The 13609-nt window shown below is 59.0% G+C and overlaps 1 protein-coding gene across 11 annotated transcripts in view; it reads left to right on the forward strand.

Moving 5' to 3' along the window:
• DNM2 (dynamin 2) overlaps nucleotides 1–13609 on the forward strand; it is a 76266-nt gene that overhangs the window by 61591 nt on the left and 1066 nt on the right. For 4 of the 11 annotated variants that reach the window (XM_045545945.1, XM_045545986.1, XM_045545954.1 and 1 more), the window contains 7 exons: nucleotides 1561–1674; nucleotides 6583–6692; nucleotides 7913–8024; nucleotides 8564–8728; nucleotides 10846–11078; nucleotides 11761–12012; nucleotides 12594–13499. In XM_045545945.1, coding sequence (XP_045401901.1) covers nucleotides 1561–1674; nucleotides 6583–6692; nucleotides 7913–8024; nucleotides 8564–8728; nucleotides 10846–11078; nucleotides 11761–12012; nucleotides 12594–12663 — 1056 coding nt within the window. In that variant the 3' untranslated portion in view covers nucleotides 12664–13499. Of the gene's footprint in view, nucleotides 1–1560; nucleotides 1675–6582; nucleotides 6693–7912; nucleotides 8025–8563; nucleotides 8729–10845; nucleotides 11151–11760; nucleotides 12013–12593; nucleotides 13500–13609 lie in introns of those variants that run through there. The other 7 variants (XM_045545963.1, XM_045545974.1, XM_045546000.1 and 4 more) reach the window with 5 other exon arrangements.

Below are 13609 nucleotides of genomic sequence, written 5' to 3' on the forward strand. Positions count from 1 at the left end.
CTTGGGGAGCCATGCTGGGCCTGGGAGTGGGGGTAGGGGTCACCATGTGGCGATTTCTCCTCTGTGGGAGCCCTGACAGCCTGTCCCCTGTTCTCCCTCCCCTGGTTGTCATTCAGTGACTGAACCAAGGTCTGCTAAGCATTTGCTCTGTGCCCGGCCCTGGGCTGAGACCAGGCAAGGTGACCCCCGACCCTACCACCCTGGGTAGATGAAGGCGTTCCCAGAACGCTGAGCCTTTAGTGCGAACGTTGGGACACCCCGGTCAAACGGGGAAGAGCCAGTTACTCTGTTGCCAGGGAAGATGCCGTGACCTTGTTGGGGCTGCTGGCCCCTACCCCATCACCTGCCAGACAGCCTTGGATGGGCAGGTCCCAGAGGTCACGACCTGCCCCAGATAGTTACAAGAGTCCTGAGAGCGGTCTCATCATCCCAGGCAGGGAAAGTCGGTGCCCTTGGCCTTGACAAGGGGCACCAGGTGGCATCACATGCTGTCCCCAGCCTGGGCAGGGACTTCCATATGGCGCAGAGAGCTCCATAACCACCTGTCTTTATCGGAGCCCACATGCAGCCATGTGGAGGGGTGAAGGGCAGGGCAGGTCAGGGCAGGCAAGGTGAAGTCCTTGAGAGAGCACCTACTAGGGCAGCCGCCCACACTGATCCCGGGGGCCCCATCTCTGGTGCTCCTGCTCTGCCAGCCCTTGCAGCTGTCCCCAGCCACGCTCGGCCCACCCTGTGCAGCCTGCATGGCCCATCGCCACTGCGGCCCTGCTTGTGTCTCCATGTGCTTCCTGCTGTCCTGGGTTCCCCAGTCCAGAGTGAGTCCCCTGCTCAGGCCTGGCTTCTGCCCCCCAACTCAGATGACAGTGTGGCCACAGAAGCCCCATCCATGGGGTCTCCCAGCCCAGAGCCCTGAGGTATCAGTCAGGGAGCAGTGTGGCCACCAGGCTTGACACCAGCACAGGGCATGATCTCTACCCCTGACAGTCCCTGTGGGGTCCCTTAGGAGGCCCCCTGGACTCAAACCTCTGTCCCCAGTCCCTTGGGTGGAGTTGTCCCCCATAGCTGGTGAGCTGAGTGCATGTGAGCCCACAGCGAGGGCAGCAGTCAAGGCTGTGCACGGTGAGGTTCTGCCTGACAGCCCCCCGAGCAGAGAGCAAGAAAGACCCTCCACGGCAGGGGCGCTTCCTCCAGCCCTGCAGCGACACGCCACCTTCAGGTGTCACGTTCCACATGCCACAGCCCCAAACACAAGCTGGAGACACCTCCTCTGGACCCCATTCCACCAGGCGCCATTTTGCCTCCTTTGCTAAACTAACTCCAAGTGCAGAGGGGTTGTCAGGGTGCCCTGGTTCCCGTGAGTCCCAGGCCCAGGGAGGCGGTGTCTGTTTGGTGGAAGTGCTTGGGGAACGGCGGCAGTGGCTTTCCTGGCTTCGGGCTGGAGGTGTCTGCCGGGGTCGGCTTTCCGTCTTGCTGTGTGGGCAAGGGCGCTGGCCGCTGTGCTGGGGAGTGGGCCGGGGCGGCGGGGCGCTGGTCGCCGCTAAGCCACACGCTCCTCTCCAGGTGATCCGCAGGGGCTGGTTGACCATCAACAACATCAGCCTGATGAAGGGCGGCTCCAAGGAGTACTGGTTCGTGCTGACAGCCGAGTCACTGTCATGGTACAAGGACGAGGAGGTGAGTGGCAGCAGGGGTGGGGAGATTGGACGCTCCTTCCGGGTGGCACTCATGCATTCACGCCATCGCTGTCCCAGCATGCCCCAGAGCTCACCATTGGGACCGTTACCAGAGTTGGAGGGTGCCCTGGTGCACCACCCGTGGCACACACTGTGTCTCAGGCCCTGTGGGGTCAGGCGTCGTGGCAGGTGGGCTTCCAGAGGAGGGAAGGGGGGTGGCAGGTGAGGGACCTGCCCGCAGGCTGGAAACAGGCCGCAGCGTCCAGGGCACCCTGAGAGCCTCACTTTCACAAGAGGGGGCACAGCCGTGGGTCAGGGGCTTCCATCCTGGGGGTGCATGGCTTCCATCGCCTACGGGACCTGCCAGGGCCTCAGTTTCCCTGTCTGTGAAGTGGGGTAGAATGGTCCCTGCCCACTCTGTGGTGCTTGGCCACAGTGAAGTTTAGAGGCCTCAAGGCTATTGAGTTGGGTTTGTCACAGAGGCCCAAAGCAAAGAGACTTGCAAGGATGGAAGTCTGTTTCTTGCTCGTGTCTTGGTGAGCTTGGTCGCCTGTGCCACACGTCTGTCCAGGATCTGGCCCTGCCTCCCCTGTTGCCACCTTAACACAGGGGTCCCCCTTGTGGTCCAAGATGGCTACCCTGAGCCCATCACTGCGCGGTGGCCTCTAGTGGCCCAGGGAAAGGAAAGAGCCCGGGAGCTGTGAGCCCAGCGTGGTTTGTCCTGGTGGTCACCTCCATTTAGTTCCCCAGCCATGCTCTGCAGGAGGGAACTACCCCCCATCCCGCCAGTGCACCATGGAGCCTCAGAGAGTTGCACTTTTGCCCCCGACCACACCGCGGGCTGAGGTCTGGCTCCAGAGCTGTGCATGACCTTGAGCATGTGCTGGTTGTTCCTGGGTCCGCCCCACCTGCTTTCGTCTTGGGCTTTTGGGGTATGCTGTGTGCAGGCGCCCCCTGCTGGGAGCTCGCTGGCAGCCGGCCCAGCCCGACCGCGTGTGCTTCACCTGGGCTTAGGGTGCAGCCCGGGAGATTGCAGGGCGAGGGCGGTCCTCGTGCTTGTGAAGCCCCTGCCCTGTGCCAGGCTGGCTGGGTGGGAGCCCACCGAGGCCACCTGTGGAGGGCACCCTCCTCCCCCTCTTTAGTAAACCCTCACACCACCCTGGGGATGGCACTGTTGTCACCTCCATTTGCCAGGTGAGGAGCCTGAGGCTCTGAGCAGTGGCTTGTCCCCCCTTTACTGAGCAGGGGAGGGTCCCCCATGGGGTGGGCGCCTGGCCTGTGAGTGTCTGTGGGCCCACACTCCCCGACCTGAGGGATACCTCAGCCCCGAGACCGGACCCCTCCCCACAGCCTAGGCCTGACGTGATGCCTCTCAGGGAGGGCGTGTGGGAGGATGGGGCGTATGTGCCCATCCCCCTCCACACAAGGCCAGAGACTCAGCCCTGGAAAGTTCCTGGAGCCTTGAGAGCCCTGAACCCCCCAAGTCGGGTGACTGTTTCTTAAACCCAGGGTGGTTTAAGAAACCCCACGCGTCTGGGTCCAGTGGCTCATGCCTCAAAAGGGCTGGGCTGGGGTGGTGGCACAGGTGGTACTTTCACCCTTTCTCCCCTCTTCTCACGTCGCCACCTGAAACCCGGACTGTGCTGTGGTGTGTCTGCTGTCAGGTACGCCAAGGGCTGGTCTCCTGCCTTTTGGCTCAGGGGATGGTGGGCCTTATGGGGTCCCCTGGGTGGGAGCCTTACAGGGGTTTCTGGGCCCGAGCCACTGCCCGGCCACTGGCATTGCAAGTCTGGGTTTCAGAGCGCCTCTTCTTAACTTGAGGACAGCCCTTGGTGTTTTCCTCATCTGGGGTCTAAAAGCACGAGCCCCTGACTCCCCACTCAGGGCCCAGGCCGGGGCCAGGAGCGTTGGGCACGCTGTAATGGGATCGGGCAGGCTGCAAAGGGGGCCCTGCGTGCCTCCCAGACACAAAGCCGGTCAGATCCGAGCGGCAGGTGTGGGATCCGGACCCTCACTGCCTGAGTTGGGATCCCAGCAGGGATCCTTGGCGTCCCCCATGTAGCCAACACTCCCAAGGGACAGGCGGCCACCTTCTTAAGAGACCTCGGTAAGAGGCAAGAGATCAGTCTGTCTTTATTTATAAAATAAACAAGAGAAGGCATTTACAGCCATGGGGTAGGAGTAAAGGAATGATTCCCCCAGAGCCCCCAGCCCCTTGGCTGGCCTTGGCAGGCAGAAGGGGGGGTCCCTCTGCCGTTTTTCGGAGCCTCCCCTCCCACCGGGCCCTCTTTAGTCCAGAATCTTCTGTTTGAGTCTCCATCCCAGTGGAAAGCGGGTGTTGAAAGATGACACTCACCTCCACGTCTGCTTCGCTCTGGGGGTGGCAGAAAGCTGGGGGTTCCAGGAGGTGGCCCCGTGTCCTGCCGTTCGCCCGAGCCCAGCCTAACCAATGTGCAGACTACTGTACGCATTCAGCACCCTCTGAACAGGTAGTCTGAACACTGGGCTGGCGGGGCCGGCTGTCTGTCCCTGGGCCCCCCCAGGTGGCCGCTGAGCCTCAGTGCCTCTGAGCAGGCGAGGAAGCCACTACTCCTCCCGTGACAATCCGCTTTGACTCTTCTGACGTGGCAAGGCTGGGGCCCGCTTGCATCTGGAGAAAGTTCTGGGTTTTCAGGAAATCCTAAAGAGAGGGGGAGGAGGCAGGAGCAAGGTTTGGGTCTGTGGCTTCAGTGTGCAGGAGAAGGTCTAGCTCTTTGGGGGTCGGGACAGGGAGGAAGGGCGTGCGCATGCGTGTGTGTGTGTGTGTGTGTGTGTGTGTGTGTGTGCACGCACGTGCATGTGCGCGTGCATGTGTGTTCTGTGCATGTGTGTGTGTGTGCTCAAGTGTGCGTGCCGGCCACCCCAGAAAGGCAGCCACTGCATTCTGGGCAGAATCACACTCTAAGCACTTCCAGATGTGGTGTTTTGCTGGGAACCGGGACAGACTGTGACTCAGTTACTTGGCCTGGCTGGCTGGCTGGAAGATTCCGGCCTTATGACACGATAAGGTCAAGGCAGCAGAGGCCCGAGTGCAGACTTCCAGGCTTTTCCCACCAAGCCCCCCGCCCCCGGCCTCTTCTAAAGCCCCCAGAACTATTCCCTGAGAGGTTGCGGGACCCAGGCTGGGGATGATGGATACAGCCTGTCTTTGCTGCGCTGTGAATGGGGGCAGGGTGCCCTCTCTCTGTGGCGCCCCAGCTGCCCTGCTTCCTCCTGGCCCAGAACCTTGTAGGCTGACCCTAGAGCCACCGGAAAGGGCAACAAAAGAAACCCTCCCGGGCCCCATGAGCCCCGTGTCTGCAGGATTCGCAGAGCTTCTCACATGGCCGAGTCCACAGCTCAGTGTCCTCACTGAGGCACAGATGGGGAAACGACAGCCCAAGGGCACATGGCAGGGCAGGCGCAGAGCTGGCATCGACCTCAGCTGTGCTGAGCTTCTAACACCACATGTGCCAAGCCTGCTGCCCGCCTCCCCTGCCAAGTCCTGAAGCTCCCAGCAGGAGCCCCCGTCCCCTTCCCCGTCACCGGGGCTGCTCTTGCATTTGGAGGCAGCAGCCATGTTAGGCTTCATTCTGGGGCCCTCTTACAGGGCCATGTCCCAGTGACGGGACATGTGAGAATTCCCCCAAAGGCGCCCAGGTGGTGCAGGTCCCCCTAGGTGCAGTGCAGAGAACCTGGCTTCTGAGGTCCCGCTGTGTGGCCCTGAGTGGCCAGCTTCCCTCTCTGAGTGTGGTGTCCCCATAAGCAGCTTGGAGCGGGGAGGATTCTGTGAACTGAAGGCCGAACAGCGTTTGGCGTCGGTCACTGGGAGCCGCTGCTGTGGATCATGTGGGCTTGGGAGGAGGGCCCTGACCCTGCACTTGGGCTTCCAGATGTAGAGACCCTGGCCACCCCCTCCGTCCCTGGCACCCCTACCAGCAGAGGATTATGGGGACCACAAATGATGTCCCTGAGGGGCCCAGCTCCATATTGGGACCACAGCAGCTGCTTAGCCAACATGGGTGGGTGAGTGCCGAGCTCTGGTGCCACCCCCAGCTCCGTGACTCTCCAGCCTCTGTCCCTGGCCGAGGGGCGCACCTTCTCTGAGCTGCCTCCCTGACAGCGATGGGGATGGCAGTGCCCGGGCCTTGGTCAGCGCTTGCTGAACGAGGCCACCCTTAGGAAGGAAGTGACACTTCTGTAGCTTTGGGCTCAGCCATCATTTTTCCAGCTTTGGAATTGTCTGAAGCAGCCAGGCTGTAAATCCCAGCTTTGTCCTCTCTGTCCCTCAGTCTCCCTCTCTGTAAAATGGGCTCATGGTGGTAACTTAGTCATAGGCTCCTTGGGAGGATGTAAACCCTGTTGGTGGTTCCAGGCACCCCATCTGGAGGGGAGGAATGGTTGGGTTCTGGGCACAGTCAAAGCTGACTGATTCGAGCATCCCCTGTGAGTGTCAGAGGTCAACCAAACAGATGGCATCTACCCTTGAGGAGCTGCTGCATCTGTCCGGTGGCAGGCAGTCAGTCGCCTAGGTCCATAAGTGTAAGACACATGGTGTGGTGTGTTCTGCAAGGAAACACCTGTGGGGAAGAGAATGCAGGATGGTGGCAGGGTGAGGGAGCCCTGCGGGCGGAGGGGGAGCAGAGGCCCCACATGTGCAAAGACCCTGGGGTAGGAGCCCAGCTGGGACGCTCAGGGCGGGGCTGGGAGGCCAGCGTGGCCAGGGCGGGGTAAATGGAGGGAGGGCGGTGGCAGGTGAGTTAATCTGCAGCAGCGACCAACACAGGGAACACCAGGTCCTGGCTGTGGCCCTTGCTTCATGCTCTGGCCTGGGACATCCTGAGTTGTCACATAGACTGCCCAGGGTGACCCCTTCCCCTTCCACCCACAGGAGAAGGAGAAAAAGTACATGCTGCCTCTGGACAACCTCAAGATCCGCGACGTGGAGAAAGGCTTCATGTCCAATAAGCACGTCTACGCCATCTTCAACACGGAGCAGAGGTGAGGGCGCGCAGGGGCCCGGGGCGGGCTCGGGATGGAGACCAGTGGCCTCGTCCACAGACATTCAACAGCGTTCATTGAATACTTGCTCTCGGTCCCTGCTCTAGGGACTCAACGTTCTAGAAAGAATTGGGTAAGAAATAGAAAAGTGCCACGGGTGCTCCCGATGCTGGGACAGAGACGACCTTTATGGGCAGAGATGGGAACTGAGGGAGGGTCCAAGGAAAGTGGGAGCCATGGAGGTTTCTGAACAGATGGAGGGCCCCGGGCCTGCTCAGGTGCTCACAGGCGCCCTCTGCTGGCTGTGCGGGGAATAGACAAAGGCAGGAGGCGGGGGACCAGGGCAGAGGCGACTGCCTGGTCCAGGTGGGGGTGGTGATGGAATGAGACCCCCGTGGGGCTAAGGATACAGGGGAGGAGATGGCAGGTTCTAGGCAACGTCAGAGCTGATCCAATGCTCTGGCGGATGCAGATGTGAGAAGGAAAGGTGAGCTGGTGCCGACCCCAAGGATTGGGGTCTGATCTCCTACAGGGACCGATCTGCTGCCATTGGCTGAGCTGGGGAAGGCATAGGCAGGTAGACCTGGGGACAGTCAGGAACGCACACCGGGCCATGCCAAGGGAGAAGGGGCATCAGGGAGGCAGCTGGGAGGTATGAGCTATTTAATGTAAATTAATTGAAATGAAATAAAATTTAAAATTCACCTCCTCCGTCTCCCTGGCCCCATTCTTAGCACTCAGAAGCCACCTGTGGCTTGGGGCTGCCGCATAAGACAACGCAGGTAGAGACCGTTTCCACCATCACAGAAAGTTGTGGTGGATACGCTGCTCTAGGCCTTTCTGAAAACGCCTGGATCGGAGCTGCCCAACCAGGGGTGGCTGTCGTGGGACACATGCCCATCTCGGGGGTCGTTGGCCCTCCTTCCCACGGGAAGGACAGAACGGGCAGTTCCCAGGAAAGGACAGAAGTCACCTTAGGGCACAGATTCCACTGCATGCCGACTTTCTCTGAGCTCAGGCCCCGTGCTAGGGCCTATGCCATTTGCTGTAGGTGGCGTAACTCACAGCAACCCCTCTGCATGGCCTAGCGAAGGTGCTAGCACACCCTGGCACCTCTGGGTTAGGAGTTTGTGGGTCAAGTTTGAGTCCCTGCTCCGTCTCCTGGTGGTCAGCCATGTCCACGGGCAGGGTCAAGTGTGCGCCCCTCCCTCCTGCCGCAGGAATGTCTACAAGGACCTGCGGCAGATCGAGCTGGCCTGTGACTCCCAGGAGGACGTGGACAGCTGGAAGGCCTCATTCCTCCGAGCTGGGGTCTACCCCGAGAAGGACCAGGTGAGGAGCTACCCTGCCTGGCCCGCACACCTAGAGCTGAGCAGACCCCATCTGGAGGGGAAGGCATGCTGGCCCACGTGGCAGGCCACTTCCAGGCTGTATTTGCCAGGACTCTCTGAAGGCACTTAGCCAACAGCCACTTGAGTGTAAAATGCAAAAAGGGGGACGGTTTGTCTTCAGTGCCCAGAAAGTTCTCCAACTGAAGCCAAGGACAGGGACACACAGAGACTGGGATTCCATCTGCTTTGTTGTCTCTTTTCTCCTCCCGTCCTTGACGTAGCGTGAACACAGCCGCCCTCAGACCCCAACAAACTAACATGTTGTTCCAGTCCTCGGGTGACAGGATCCAACCCGGCTTATGCCAGGGTCGCCCCAGGTCTGGGCACGTCTGGCCAGGGCCAGGCAGGGCCACATGGTGCCAATAGGGCTGCCAGGGGCCAGCCTCAAAAAGGGTCAGCTACAGGTGGGACAGGCAGGAAGCTCCCAGACTGCTTCAGGCTGCAGTCACCCCTCACCACCAACCCCCCTTCCGTTTACAGGCAGAAAACGAGGACGGGGCCCAGGAGAACACCTTCTCCATGGACCCACAGCTGGAGCGGCAGGTGGAGACCATCCGCAACCTGGTGGACTCGTACGTGGCCATCATCAACAAGTCCATTCGCGACCTAATGCCAAAGACCATCATGCACCTCATGATCAACAACGTGAGTGTGACACCAGAAATCATCTCTGTCAGGTTGCGACCATGGCCTTGTGCTAGGCAGCCGCAACCTCCTGGTGATCAGGGCCACGGTCCCCCTTCTCTCATGGGTGTCCCCTGCCTGCCCCCCGGGCTCCTATGAACCTCTCAGAGCTTTGGGCTCCACTTGAGTGAAATGTAGCTCAGCTTCCTGGAGAGATTGGGGGATTTTCGTGTCAGGCCTGCGATTTAGCATTGGTTTGTGTTGAGATTGTCAAAGACAGAAACCTGCGTGATGTGTTCTCCTCAGTGGTGATCAGTGTTAACAGTTTCGTGGGAGTCCTGGTACATTTCCTCACCTACAAATGGGACTGGTGATATACATGGCTCTGTGGCTATGAAATTTACAATGCATATATATGCTTTGTCCCAGCAACTTGACTTTGAGGAATTCCTCCCACAGATACACTTGCCCACATGCAAAATGAACTGGTACGTGGTTATTCTTTTCAACAATATTCTGTAATAACCAAAGGTTGGAAATAACTATCCATTTATTAATAATATCCATTTAATAGTCCATTATTTTAAAAAAGAAACGAGGAAACTTCCTACGTCTGTAACTTCCATCATTAAAGAGAAAAGATGTAGAACATCACAGAATATATAGGAAGCCTCCATTTGTGTGAAAAAGGGAGGGGCAATATATATGCATAGAAACCTCTGGAAGTTTGTACAAGAACCTGGTCAGAGCAGTTGCTTCCCAGGATGGGAAGATGGGGGCTTGGGAGGCCAGAATGGAAGAAGGCATTTTCACTGTACCCGTTTATACCTGTAGATTATATTTTATTTTCCCATTTACTGGTTTTTTAAAAGTTAAGTTTTTGAACAGCAAATGCATTCACATAGATGACAATTCAAAATCCATGAAATGTAGTCATCTTTGCAGCTATCGAAAGTGCATTTGAAGGCCAGGTGCGGTGGCTCACGCCTATAATCCTAGCACTCTGGGAGGCCAAGACGGGCAGATCATTTGAGCTTGGGAATTCGAGACCAGCCTGAGCAAGATCGAGACCCCGTCTCTACTAAAAATAGAAAGAAATTAGCTGGGCATGGTGGTACATGCCTGTAGTCCCAGCTACTCGGGAGGCTGAGCCAGAAGGATCACTTGAGCCCAGGAGTTTGAGGTTGCTGTGAGCTAGGCTGACACCACGGCACTCTAATCCAGGCAACAGAGTGAGACTCTGTCTCAAAACAAAAAAAAAAATAGAAAATGCATTTGAGAAAATTCAGCATCCTTTGCTTTTTATTGATACCAGGTCTCACTCTGTTACCCAGGGTGGAGTGCAGTGGCACAGTGATAGCTTACTGCAGTCTCGAACTCCAGTTAGCCTCTGGCCTCAGCCTCCCGAATAGCTGGGACTACAGGTGTGCACCGCCATGCCCAGCTTTGACATCCAATCTTAATAACATAATGGTAGAAGAAGTCTTCCATTATGAGATATTATAAATCTATTTATCTATGTATTCTCATCTCAAAGCCCATCTACCTTAATGAGGAAGCAGTGGAAGCATCCTCTTTAAAATCAAGCAGTCATTTCCACTTTTATTGGATACTCTTTTAATGTTACTAGCCAATGCAGTTAGACAAGCAAAATAATTTTAGAATTATGAACATTGAAAAAGAATAAGAAAGATGATTCCTATTTTTAGAAGCTCATGTACACATGAGCTCTTGTACCTGGAAACCCCAAGAAATGTAACTGAAACACTTCTCTGTCCCATAGGAGGATCCAAAAAGGGACAGAGTATAAAAAAAGTAATGAGCAGAAACTAGTAGTGTTTGAACAAAAGCTGGATAGAAAATACAATGGGAGAAATGAAAGCATTAAGATACTAAGAATAAGTTTAATAAGAATCTGATGGGATGGGATAAGATGGGTGGGGAGAACATTTGAAAGGACCCCCGAGGGCCTCAGAAGACCACTGGATGGACGAGTCACCTGCGCTATATGCGTATAGGGTAAAATACAAAGGAGGCCCCAGCATGTGCGGTGGATGCTTTTCCATCCAGTTGCAATGGCCTGCTGAGTTCTTGGTTGGTGTGGTGGGAGGAAGGCCTGACCCGACCCTTGTCCCCAGACGAAGGCCTTCATTCACCACGAGCTGCTGGCCTACCTGTACTCCTCGGCGGACCAGAGCAGCCTCATGGAGGAGTCGGCCGACCAGGCCCAGCGGCGCGATGACATGCTGCGCATGTACCACGCCCTCAAGGAGGCACTCAACATCATTGGAGACATAAGCACCAGCACCGTGTCCACACCTGTGCCCCCACCCGTTGATGACACCTGGCTGCAGAGTACCAGCAGCCACAGGTCTGGGACACTCGGTCACCCGCATGCCACGGAAGCTGCTGCCTGCAGGCTCCCAGCTCCCTCTGCCTGTCGGTCAGGGTCCTGGCAGGAAACAGGGCACAACCCATGGGTGGGCAGGGTGAAGGGGACTAAGTCCCAATGGCACAGCACCCAGGCCTGGCCCCAGCGGGAGCTGCTGCCCCGCTGAGGTCTGACAAGACCAGAGACGCGGGCAGGCACCAGTCGGAGCTGGAGCTCCAGGACAGGAAGCCACACAAAATACCCCTAACTCCCTGCTCAGAGGGTACTGCCCCCTGAGACCTCAGGGAGCCATGGAGTTCCCTAGGGAGAGGGCATAGCATCTGGGCCTGGGGAGCAGCAGGTGCTGGGCCAGGAGGCATGTGGGCCCCATGGCCCCCTGAAGGCATTGGGGCTTGATTTGGAGGACAGGGCTGTGCTCTAGAAGGGTCTTCAGCTGTGACAGTAGATCAGAGGTTGTGGGGCCCGAGAGGCCTTGTATGTGGGACGTGCCTGGCCCTGTGGGGCTTGTGGGGGTGTGGGCAGGACAGCAGGAGCCCTTGGGGGCTGATAGCGAGGGAAGGCAGGCTGGGGCCAGGGCCGGGGCTGAGGTTGGGGATGCGAGGATCTCACTGCACCCGGGGCACCCCGTCCCTCCCAGCTCACACCCTCTCTTCCTCCACAGCCCCACTCCACAGCGCCGACCCGTGTCCAGCGTGCACCCCCCGGGCCGGCCCCCAGCAGTGCGGGGCCCCACGCCAGGGCCCCCTCTGATTCCCGTGCCGGTGGGGGCAGCAGCCTCCTTCTCGGCACCCCCTATCCCATCCCGGCCTGGACCCCAGAGCGTGTTTGCCAACAACGACCCCTTCTCGGCCCCGCCTCAGATCCCATCTCGGCCGGCGCGGATCCCCCCCGGGATCCCCCCCGGAGTGCCCAGGTAAGGCCAACCCCTCACTGCCTGCGCCTGGGTCTCTCCTCCAACTGGACACCCTCCTCACGGGCTCTCATGCCCAGCATGGGGGTGGGGGCACCATCCTCATCCCTACTTTGCTAGTGGGGAAACTGAGGCCCAGAGAGGCCAAGTTGCTTGCCCAAAGCCACAGAGTGGAGGAGTCCAGGTGACTCCAGGGCTTGTTCCCTGCCTACGTGGGTAGATCACCATGCAACTTGGGGACCCCTCATGCTCATGCCTCCCCCCCGCCCCACCCTCTTCTCCTTCCTGCCCCTGCCATCCTCAGCCTGCCCTGCGGGCAGGTTCTACTCTCAGTTCTGTAGGGAAGCTGAAGTCCAGGGAGGGCAGGGGACTGGCCCAGGGTCACATGGCAGGCGAGTGACATTTGGCAAACTCCTTCCCAACACTCTGGCAGCCTGCAAAGCATTCAGCACTGGGAGCACCCTGGGGTGGGGGTGGGGCCGGGGGGCCGGGTCCTTGTCCTGCCCCTGCATCCTGTCCTGTGTCCTGTCCTGCTGTGGCCTCACTGCGGTCTGCCCTCCCATCTGTCTCTATTCTCTTTGCAGCAGAAGACCCCCCGCTGCGCCCAGCCGGCCCACCATTATCCGCCCTGCCGAGCCATCCCTGCTCGACTAGGCCGTGCAGGGGGCACATTCTGGGGGCCTTGCGCACCCTCGGTGCAGGAGCTTCGGTGGTCTAGGCCCTTCCGCCACCCCTAGGCCGGGACCAGGCTCCCTGCAGGCAGCCCCTGCTTCTCCCCTCACCCCGGCCTGTCCCGAGATGGACACCGCATGAGACAAGGGGCCCTGCAGCCCCCAGTGGGGGGCGCAGGAGTGTTGCACTTTGGGGGATGGGGTCTCAGGGTCGCAGAGGGGGCACCTGCAGCCTGGGCACCTCCTTGAGAGGTCTAGGCTAGGGTGGCGAGAACTCTGCCAGGGCCTTCTCTGGCCGGGAAAGCCCACGTGGAGCAGGCCTTCTGGTAGCCGGGGTGTCATGGCTGTCTGTATCCCCCAGTCCCTGGCGGGGTGCAGAGCTGTGTGTCCACCTCTCACCAGTGGGAGCTCCCCAGTGGCGAGCCAGTCCCAGTGGGTGCAGCGCTGCCAGCCCACCAGGCCCGAGTTGTACATAGTCCTTTCTTGGCCATATTAACCACACAGCCTGAGCCCGGCCGGCCTCGGCTGCCAGAGGTGCCTTCGCCACGCCCGGAACTCCCAGCCCGGGCCAGCCTCGCTGTCTCTGCTCTCAGCCCTGTTCTCCTCCTGGGACCCCAGGGTGGCTTGGGCTCCGGGCTGTGTGGGTTGGGGGGGGCTTTGGAGGCCTCTCAACCCCACCCAGGCCTCTCCCATGGGGTTGGCCCCGGGCAGCCTCTCTCTGAGCAGACCTCGCTCTCTCCTCGCTCGGTTTGACCACTGTAAGTGCCTGCACTCTGTATCCTATTAATAAACTAAAATAAAGGGAAGACGCTTCTGGTGGCTGCTGTGTGGGCCTTTTGTGTTGGTGTTCAGGCTGAGCACGCAGGTGCCTCCGGCCCTCGCCGCCCTCCCACTCCTTACTGGGGGCTCTACTCTGGCGACAGGGGCGG

Source organism: Lemur catta, chromosome 1 (genome assembly GCF_020740605.2).
Source record: "Lemur catta isolate mLemCat1 chromosome 1, mLemCat1.pri, whole genome shotgun sequence".
Classification (NCBI taxonomy): Eukaryota; Metazoa; Chordata; class Mammalia; order Primates; family Lemuridae; genus Lemur; species Lemur catta.